This window comes from Patella vulgata, chromosome 7, assembly GCF_932274485.2.
Source record: "Patella vulgata chromosome 7, xgPatVulg1.2, whole genome shotgun sequence".
NCBI classification, from domain to species: Eukaryota; Metazoa; Mollusca; class Gastropoda; family Patellidae; genus Patella; species Patella vulgata.
In genome coordinates this window covers 45,836,989-45,848,025 of record NC_065885.2, presented here as the reverse complement: position 1 = coordinate 45,848,025, position 11,037 = coordinate 45,836,989, and the positions used below count along the sequence as shown (strand labels likewise).

General features: G+C 35.5%; 1 protein-coding gene across 2 annotated transcripts in view; it reads right to left on the bottom strand.

The window, feature by feature from the left end:
* LOC126828350 (nuclear pore membrane glycoprotein 210) overlaps positions 1–11,037 on the bottom strand; it is a 398,410-nt gene that overhangs the window by 336,793 nt on the left and 50,580 nt on the right. For both annotated transcript variants that reach the window (XM_050558068.2, XM_050558065.2), the window contains exons 5-6: positions 9,091–9,241; positions 4,572–4,701 (exon numbers count right to left, since the gene is read on the bottom strand). In XM_050558068.2, the coding sequence (XP_050414025.1) occupies positions 4,572–4,701; positions 9,091–9,241 (281 nt within the window). The remainder of the gene's footprint in view (positions 1–4,571; positions 4,702–9,090; positions 9,242–11,037) is intronic.

The window sequence follows — 11,037 nt, the reverse complement described above, 5'->3', positions numbered from 1 at the left end:
AGATAATAATTGTGACCTCTAGAGGGACCACAAGCTAAAAATGTGATTTTTCGTACAATCAGGGGACATAATTCAGGAAGTTACTATCCAATATTTGAGGATTTCGAAAGCAACCAAGATCTTTGGGTTATAAACATGCATTTCATATTTCATCAAAATCGGATCAAAATTGAGAACTCTAGAGAGTCCACAACCTTAATATAACAAATGTCTACACTATTTCCTTTCTGAGGTTGGGGTCCATTTTAGTCCGCTTTCCATAAAACTGGAACTCAACCAACAATATGGTGTAATGGTGATATATTCAAACGTTTTTTTTTTTAAATTTGATAATAATTGTGACCTCTAGTGGGACCACAAGCTTAAAAAAATGTGATTTTTCGAAAAATCAGGGGCCATAATTTAGGAAGTTACGATCTGATATGCGCGAATATTGAAAGGAAACAAGATCTTTGGGTTATAAATATGCATTTCAAGTTTTAAAAATCAGATGAAAATTGTGTCCTCTAGAGTGTCCACAAGTTAAAAACGTCACTTTTCCTATAATCAGGGTTTAACACTTTTGTAGAATTTTTGCTCTCGAAATTAATGATGGCATTATATTGTATTGATTAATATCTTTGGCAAGTTATTAGATTCACTTATATGTACTTAAATCAAGTTAGCGAATGAGTGGCATATTGTTACACCAGCGGCTTTGGGTTATAAACATACATTTCAAGTTTCAACAAAATCGGATAAAAATTGTGACCTCTATAGGGCATGTTTTATTATAAAGTGTACCAGTGGGTATCTAACAAATGTAATGGTTTTATTAGAAAAGAGAAAAAGAGTTTTTAAATATTTTTCTAATCTTCAAAATCAGCTTACATTGAACATATAAAATACTTAATACCAGGTTTATTGATGTATTTTTTTATTAAAATAAGTTACAAATATTTTAACGAATTACATCATTTAAGACAGACATTTTTCCCATCATTTTTTATCAAGATTTTAGAATACATAGAGGATATTTGTCGTTTTAGAGTGAATAACATATTTTATTTCATCGAGAAGCAAGAAAACTTATATTTTCACGGCATTATTTACTAAAAATGTATAACTTTCTTTACGGCCTTTAGAAAAGAAAACCGGCTTTCCGATTCCCAATGCATAAACATGGCGGTCGGCATTCTCGCCTTATTCACTCGATCAAAATGACTTTGACCTCCGCAAAAAAGTGCTAACGTGTCAATTGTCAGACCGATTATATAAACCGTCTGTCCATACATAACGTTGGCACGTACTTTTAAAATACTTTTTGTCCGATTTTAAATTTAAAACTCGCCCAAGGGTAGAAATACTATACAATTTATTAATACCTTTCATTGCGGACTATTTTTATTTTTAGATAAAAACAATAATTCAAGTAATAAAGTTATTTATAAAATGTCCACGTCTGTCCTTATGTAACGTTAGCAACAGTTGCATGCCCGATAAATGTTTAAATTTTAGGTTATTAAAATATATGATTATATTTTATTATATTAATCTTAAATTCTTAATATAATGCTTTATTTTAATTTAGCATGTAAAAAATCTCATTAACTACTTACATCAACACTATAAATATAAATTTTCTTCAAACTTTAGTGCTAATGTTACAAATCTGCCAGAATGTCTGTCCACATTTAACATTAGCAATGCAATTAATTTTTAAATTAAAAATTAATTTGTAAATCATATCCCATGAAACTTCAGATTTAGATAATGCATTATTACATTAAACTTTTGAAGAAAATTATTAATATATATAAGCAACAGTTAATATCTGAAAGGAAAATAAATGTGCCATGCTTCTGTCCAATTCAAAAGAGACATTTTATATTTACTAAGATAGGTTGCCAGGCAACTAAACATACGCCCACAGCAGCTAAATCGTCCGAGCGGTCGACAAGAGTTGTCGTATATTTGTTCTTTTGTAGGTAATGAGGGTTCACAAGGTTCTAAAAACTAAAACAAGGGCTGTAACTCTGGAAGTAATCTACAGAAGTTTTTGAAATTCAACAGACTTTTTCTAATTCAAACAATACATATCAATTTCATACAGATCAGATGATAACTTTTGTCGTTCGAACGTTCACAAGGTTCAACAAAGTAAAACAAGGGCCATAACTCTAGAAGTAATTGACAGAAATTGCTCACATATGATGCATATGAATTTCATACAGATTGGGTTATAACTTTTGTCGTTCAAGCGTTCACCAGATTCAACAATGTGAAACAAGGGCCATAACTCTAGATGTAATTAACGGAAATTTGCTGAAACTCAATAGGCTTGTTCGTTTTACTAATTTAAACGATACCTATAAATTTCATACAGATCGGATAATAACTTTTGTCGTTAAAGCATTCACGAGGTACAACAAAGTGAAAAAAGGGCCATTACTCAGGGTGTAATTAACAGAAATTGTTGAAATTCAATAGGCATCTTCGTTGCACTAATTTAAATGATGCATATCAATTTCAAACAGATCGGATGATAACTGTTGTCATAAGAGCATTCAAAAGATTCAACAAAGTGAAACAAGGGCCATAACTCTAGATGTAATTAACGGAAATTGCTGAAATTCAAAAGGCTTCTTTTTTTTACTAATTTAAATGATGCATATAAATTTCATACAGATCGGTTGATAACTTTTGTCGTTAGAGCGTTCACAAGGTGCAACAAAGTGAAACAAGGGCCATAACTCCAGACGAAATTAACGGAAGTTATTGAAATAGGCTTCTTCATCTCACTAATGCAAACAACATATATCAATTTCAAAACAATCAGATGATAAATGTAGTCTGTAGAGTGTTCACAAGAAATTGTGGACGACGGATGGACGGACGGACGGACGGACGGACGGGGGCGACGGACGGACGGACGGGGGCGACGGCAATATACGACCACATTTCCATGTGGGCGTATAAAAATGTTCATCTTTACTGTCTTATGACCCAAAAATAATAGCATCTTCATTCATTTCACATAATTCAATGTATATTCTACCTATAGAGATTGCTATTTATATGAATTTTAATGTGCATTGTTTGCATTTGATATAATTTCATCTAGATTAAAAAAATTTCAATATGTTAGGTATAATGTTCAATAAAAAAATTATTTTGCGAAAAATTATCTTTTTTAAAATATATTTTGGAAGAATATGTATCCATCTTCTCTGAGACAGGAATTTTGTAATAGGAATTGGAATTTCATAATTCAGATGGGATTCGGAACCTATGGTACACTTTAAAAAAAAACATGCCATAGGGTCCACAACCTTGATATACCATATTTTTATGCTATTTGAGAACGAGGGGCGTCCATTTTGTCTGTCAGTTTTGGGCCGATTTTCACGAAATTCGAACTCAGCCGTCCTTAGGATGTAACGGTGATATGATAATACGTTTTTTTAAATCGGATAAACATTATGACCTCTATAGGGTCCACAAGCTAAAAACGTGATTTTTCGTACAATCAGGGGCCATAATTCAGGAAGTTACGGTCCGATATGCACAAATATCGAAAGGAACCAAGATCTTTGCGTTATAAACTTACATTTCAAGTTTCATCAAAATCTGATAAAAATTGTGACCTCTATAGTGTCCACAACCTTGATATACCATATTTTTACGCTACTTTAGTACGATGGGCGGCCATTTTGTCTGTCAGTTTGGGGCCGATTTTCACGAAATTCATACTCAGTCGTCCTAAGGCTGTAACGATGATATAATAATACGGTTTTTTAAATCGAATAAACATTATGACCTCTAGAGGTCCACAAGCTAAAAACGCGATTTTTTGTACAATCAGGGGCCATAATTCAGGAAGTTACGATCCAATATGCGCGAATATCGAAAGGAACCGAGATCTTTGGGTTATAAACTTACATTTCAAGTTTCATCAAAATAGGATAAAAATTGTGACCTCTATAGAGTCCACAACCTTGATATACCATATTTTTACGCTATTTGAGAACGAAGGGTGCCATTTTGTCTGTCAGTTTTGGGCCGATTGTCACGAAATTAGAACTCAGTCGTCCATAGGGTGTAACGGTGATACAAAAATACTTTTTTTTAAATTGGATAAAAATTGTGACCTCTGGAGGGACCACAAGCCAAAAACGTGACTTTTCGTACAATCAGGGGCCATAATTCAGGAAGTTACAACCCGATATGTGCGAATATCGATAGGAACCAAGATCTTTGGGTTATCGCATTTCAGGTTTCATCAAAATCGGATCAAAATTGTGACCTCTAGAGTGTCCACAAGCTAAAAACGCGATTTTTGGTACGATCAGGGGCCATAATCCATGAAGTTATGGTCCGATAAATGCCAATATCGAAAGGAAACAAGATCTTAGGGAGATAAAGCTATATTTCAAGTTTCGTTGAAATTGGATAAAAATTGTGAACTGTAGAGTGTCCACAAACAAATTGTGGACGGACGGACGGACAAACAGGGGCGACGACAATATACGTCCACATGAAAATGTGGGCGTATAAAAAGGGTCAGATCTGGCCCATAAAGAAAATCTAACCTGACACTTTGTTATGTTTCAGTAATTCTACTTTATATTGAACTTCACTAAACAGCAAAACATATACATCAGCTGGATTTAACATCAAATTAGCTATAACCATTATACGTATATCTAATGGCAGCAAATGCTAAAATTAAAAAATAGATATATAATTTGGCAGGCAATGAAATTATAAATGCTCACAAAGCAGGGATCTTAACGCATTGTACCCGATAGCAAATCAGTTCGCACCCACTCATTAATCAGTCATTGCTATTTGAGGCGCACGACAGCTTGCGAGCGCCTGCCGCGGACCTGAATGTCGATTATGGAGAGGTTTTTCTCCCTCGCCTTAAAGTTGAAAATCACACTCCTTATTTATAAATCATGGACATAAAGAGTGTGATTCATATTCCGATCTCCGCCATGCTGTCATTGTGAACATTTATTTCATGTATTCGATTAGTGTATAATGCCGCGCACCTGATGTCGACCAAGGGGAGGTTTTTCTCCCTCTACTTAAAATTGAAAATCGCTCTCCTGTTTTGTAAATCATGGACATATTTATTTTCTTTAAAAACCAGCAGCTGCCAGGCAGGATACGCCCACATTTTTGAGAGATGGATAGAGAACAATCTAAAAAGAAAGTGATTTTTCCTACAATCAAGGGCCATAATTCAGGAAATTACAATTCGATATGCGCAAATATTGAAAGATCTTTGTGTTGTAAACTTACATTTCAAGTTTCAACAAAATCGGATAAAAATTGTGACCTCCATAGGATCCACAACCTTGATATACCATATTTTTACGCTATTTGAGAATGAAGGGCGTTCATTTTGTCTGTCAGTTTTGGGCCGATTTTCATGAAATTCGAACTCAGCCATCCTTCGGGTGTAACAGTGATATAATAATACGTTTTTTTTAAATCGGATAAAAATTATGACCTCTATAGGGTACACAAGCAAAAAATGCGATTTTTTGTACAATCAGGGGCCATAATTCAGGAAGTTACGGTCCGATATGCACAAATATCGAAAGGAACCAAGATCTTTGGGTTATAAACTTACATTTACGGACAGGGGCGACAACAATATACATCCACATTAAAATGTGGGCGTATAAAAAGTGTTAAAGATTCACATTCCAATCGCCACCATGCTGTCATTGTGAACATTTATTTGGTGTAATCGATTAGTTTGTAATGTGATCGCACACGGTAATAAAATTACGATGAATATGTTGCTAAAAATAGATGCCGCTATGCATCATTGGTTAATTTAATTGAAATGTGAAGTAGAATTCTCGCGAGACGTGAAAAATTACGAGAGATGGCACATGAAAATTTCCAATAAGAATATTTCCGGAAGAAATAGATTATATTTTGATGGAATTTTCAAGGGGTTATATTTAGAACTGTCGACAAGTATTTCTATTGGAATACAGCAAGTAGTTTTAGATGAGTGCTATTATTTTGCAGACTATGTTTATTATCATTTATGTAACCAGGAATGACCCCTTACACACAGTTATTGATCTTCAGAACCATTTCCCATACATACAACCAATCACTCTCCTAAATATCAGATCACACTCCTAAATTTGTAAATCACTCTTCTTATCAAAACTGGAAGAGCTTTTTAAGGGGAGTTATTTTTCCAATTTGTTCATTAAGGGGAGCCTTTTTCGGCTCTCTTCTAAAATACAAACAACAATAGTGAATAAAAGCACCGACTTATCATTCTTGGCACCAGCATTAGCGAACAAAAGCACAAGATCACCAAATGTCCAAAGATAGGTTGCCAGGCAATGATTCATGTGAGAAGCTTCCAATCGATAGAAACAGGTAACACAAACCAATTACAGACGGTTTGATGGGATCAATTTTGACTAAGTCAAAATGATGTATTTGATATTCAGATAAGTTGATATACAATAATCAATAGAATACAATATCAATATCAAAAAACCCTGATTGTACGAAAAATCGCATTTTTAGCTTGTGGACCCTATAGAGGTCATAATTTTTATCCTATTTAAAAGATAGGTTGCCGGGCAATGAAACATACGCCCACAGTAGCTATATCGTCCGGGCAGTCAACAAGAGTTGTCACATCTTTTTACTTTTTTCGGTAATGAAACATTTATAATACATTAAAATCTGATTAAGAGTAACAACTCATTAAGTAATTATCAGAAAACCATTAGAATTTGTTTGGTTTTTCTCAAGTTCTGCCCCATGCTAACGTTTAGTATACAAAACTTTTAACATCATGGATTTAGCTGTTCAAGCCATAAAGATTCTTGAAAATCAATATAATTGTTTGTCTCTTGATCTTAAACACTGTGTATAAATTTAAAGTCAATTGGATATTAACTTTAGCCTCTAAAGCGTCCACAAGATTTTTCTAAGTGATCAAGGGCCATAACTCTGGCAAAAATTATCGGATATCGCTGTAAATCACTAGGCTTCTTCGTCTCATGGTCTTCAACACTATATATAAATTTAAAGTCAATCCGATATTAACTTTAGCCTCTAGAGCGTCCACAAGAATTTTCAAAGCGATCAAGCCATAACACTGGCAAAAATTATCAGAAATCGATGAAAATCAATAGGCTTCTTCGTCTCACGACCTTAAACACTGTGTATCTTAAAGTCAATCGGATATTGACTTTGACCTCTAGAGCGTCCACAAGATTTTTTGAAGTGATCAAGGGCCATAACTCCGACAGTAATTATCGAAAATCACTGAAAATTAATAGGCTTCCTTGTCTCATGACCCTAAACACTGTGTATAAATTTAAAGTCAATCGGATATTAACTTTAGCCTATAGAGCGTCCACAAGCTGATTTGTGCACTGGCGCTTTATCCTGGTGGAAAATCACACCTTTGGTCCGCTTTCCTCGTCTTTTGGTCCTAATTTCTTGCCTCGACTGCCTTATCAGTGCTGCATATAGTATCTACCATTAATTGTTTGACCCTTTTGGAGGTAATCCACCATGGGATTGAAAACACCCTCAGAATCCCAAAATACTGAGGCCATCACATTTCCTTTTCCTGCCGATGAAACAGTCTTTGCCTTCTTTGGGGTCGGCAACGTCACATGTTTCCACTGTTTTGACTGCTCTTTTGTTTCTGGCTTAAAGTGGTGGACCCAAGTTTCATCCATAGTAACAAATTGTTTCGGGAAGCGGTCAGGATCATTTTCAAATAAGGCTAGATTCTCTTCTGACATGATGTGTTTTAAACGCTTTTGATCAGGCGTCAAAAGCTTTGGCACCCATCGTGCTGAAACCTTTGTCATTTCCAAAGTTTCAGTGATAATAGAATGAACTCTCTCCTGGCTAATACCAACTACCCCAGCTATGAATCGTTCAGTAACTCGCCTGTCATTCATTATCAGATCATGGATTTTTTGTACCATTTCAGGTGCTGACACAGTTTTTGGTCGACCAGGGTGTGGTTCGTCTTCAACGCTGTCTCAGCCACGCTTGAATTCAGCTGACTACCTTTTACCTTTTAATTGTGGCATATGAAGGAGCATTGTCTCCTAATGTCTCAACCATAACATCATAACCATACTTAATCACAGCTCTCGCCTCGATATGGTCCATTTTCTGATAACAACAGACCCTACTTGATTGTTATGACCTGTCACAACCAAACAGTTTAACCGAATGTGATGAAAGTTTGTGACAGAGCCCGAGGAACATAATAGTGCACGTGCAAAACATGGTATCATTGTGTTGCACAGTTTTCCAATCGAGGCTCACTACTTATCAATCACCCCTCGTACTAACTTCTTCAGGGATGAAGAAGTATACAAAATGAGTGTATATATAGTTTTCATACTGTTCAGATGATAATTTTGTCATATGAATCATACACAGAAGTACTGCATCTGTAGTGTTATCCTGTGAACCTACCCATTGAAATCACCAGAAATAGACAAAACTTTACCTGCATATAAATTTCATACAGATCGAATGATAACTTGTGCCATTTGAGAATTCACAAGGTTCAACAAGGGTCATAACTCTAGATGTAATTAATGGAAATTGCTGAAATTCATTAGGCTTCTTTGTTTCACTAATTTAAATGATGCATATAAATTTCATACAGATCTGGTGATAACTTTTGTCATTAGAGCGTTCACAAGGTACAACAAAGTGAAACAAGGGCCATAACTCCAGAAGAAATTAACAGAATTCATTTAAATTAAATTAGACTCTTCATCTGACTAATGTAAACACCATATATCAATTTCAAAACAATCAGATGATAAATGTAGTCTGTAGAGTATTCACAAGGAATTGTGGACGACGGACGGACAAGCGCACGGACAGGTGCGATGACAATATATGACCACATTTCCATGTGGGCATATAAAAATATATGTAAACCATCGACTTTCTACAGGTCTTTCATAATAAGCTTAGAACTTTTCAGCCTGGCCTCGTAATTATCAGTAATTGTTGGAATTCAATAGGCTGCTACATATATTTTGAGAAGATAGGATGATAAATGTAGCTTACCTTATAAACTGGGTCCCGTAATCTGGTAGAAACTTTTGCACTGCCAGTTCTAATGCCTTCTACTAGTATACTATACCCTTGTAAACCTTTCTCTTCTAATGGGGCTATTTGATCAGGTGTTGTATAATGGGAATCTTTGTACCTCTTTATCCTGAAATTATTATTTAACACTAATACCCATTCATTCATAAAAGTGTTCAGGTGTGGCAGACTGATGAAGCCAATGGTCGCAAGATCTAGGGGGGCATATGACCAAGGTGTATATTATTTTTGACACTGTCTTAAATATCAGTCACCATTCTTGGCTTTGCTCAATTGTGTTTTTAAACACACTTCGATACTTTTGTAGTCTTTGGGCAGGGGATAGGGAGGGGCTCCATAAGTTGAACAGCCTAGGGCCTTCATAAAAGTCTGGCACTGTTCAGAACAAGTGTCACTATATATACCATACAACACTGTGCGTTTAGTGGATCATTGGATTGGATTATCATATACTCTGAGTACTGTGATAACTTATTTATTTCTTCTCTATTTTGTTTCAAATATCTTAGTCAATCTCGTCATCTGAGCAACACAAGTTAGCGGGCGGGCTAATCTTAGTTGTTCTTAAGTAAGGCTTCGAACTTTCGTTCAATTTTCATCTCCCTCACCTCTCCCCCATATTTTTAGTCTGTTTATTGTTTACTTTTCCTGTTATTTTCTATTTTACTTTGCATAAATATGGCAGGAAATTTTGCTAGCGTCTAGGTCAATTCGCCAAGAAAGCCCCAACCGGTTCTTGCATCAAGAATGGTGCAAGAATATAAATATATCGTGATATGCACGCCAAAGGAAGGGAAGTCTTTCAAGGCCACAAAAGTGTCCAAAATAGGAGACGATATCCGCACGAAATGGGGGACAGCAGCTCTACCCGACATACGGGTACTTGCAAATGGGAACGCCAGGATAGCGTTCCAACACATGGGGGACGCGCACCTGGCAACAAACATAAAGATAGGTTGCCAGGCAACGAAACATACGCCCACAGCAGCTTAATTGTCCTGACAGTCAACAAGTGCTGTCGCATATTTTTACTTCTTTCGGTAATGAAACATTTATAAAACACTCAAATCTGATTAAGAGTAACAACTCATGAAGTAATTATCAGAAAACCATTAGAATTTGTTTGGTTTTTATAAAGTTCTGCCCAAGGCTAACGTTTAGTATACAAAACTTTTAATATCATGGATTTAGCTGTTTAAGTCATAAAAATTCATTGAAAATCAATATACTTGTTCGTCTCAAGCTCTTATACTCTATGTATCGATCTGAAGTCAATCGGATGATAACTTTAGCCTCTAGAGCGTCACAAGATTTTTCAAAGTGATCAAGGGCCATAACTGTGACAGTAATTATCGAAAATCACTGAAAATGAATAGACTTCTTTGTCTCATGACCCTAAACACTGTGTATAAATTTAAAGTCAATCGGATATTAACTTTAGCCTCTAGAGCGTCCACAAGATTTTTTGAAGTGATCAAGGGCCATAACTCTGGCAGTAATTATCGGAAATCGCTGAAAATCAATAGGCTTCATTGTCTCATGACCTTAAACACTGTATATAAATTTAAAGTCAATCGGATATTAACTTTAGCCTCTAGAGCGTCCACAATTGCTTATAAAATGCGCACCTCGACTGACATCCAGGCACATCCAGGAGAGTGAGTGCGATTGCACTCTTTTTACGTGAAGGTGGTATCATGTATATTCAACTAGAGTTATGAATATTTTAACACCTTACAGAAACTAACGCTGTTTACGCACAATTAAATAATACCGGTTTCCTAGTATAATGACCCCAATGAAATGTGGGCGAATCAAAATGGTTATTCACGCAAATCATTCTGCTCAAGTAATGATATGTACTGGTCTTACCCATGCAAATCTGTAGTTGTCTACAACTCAAAT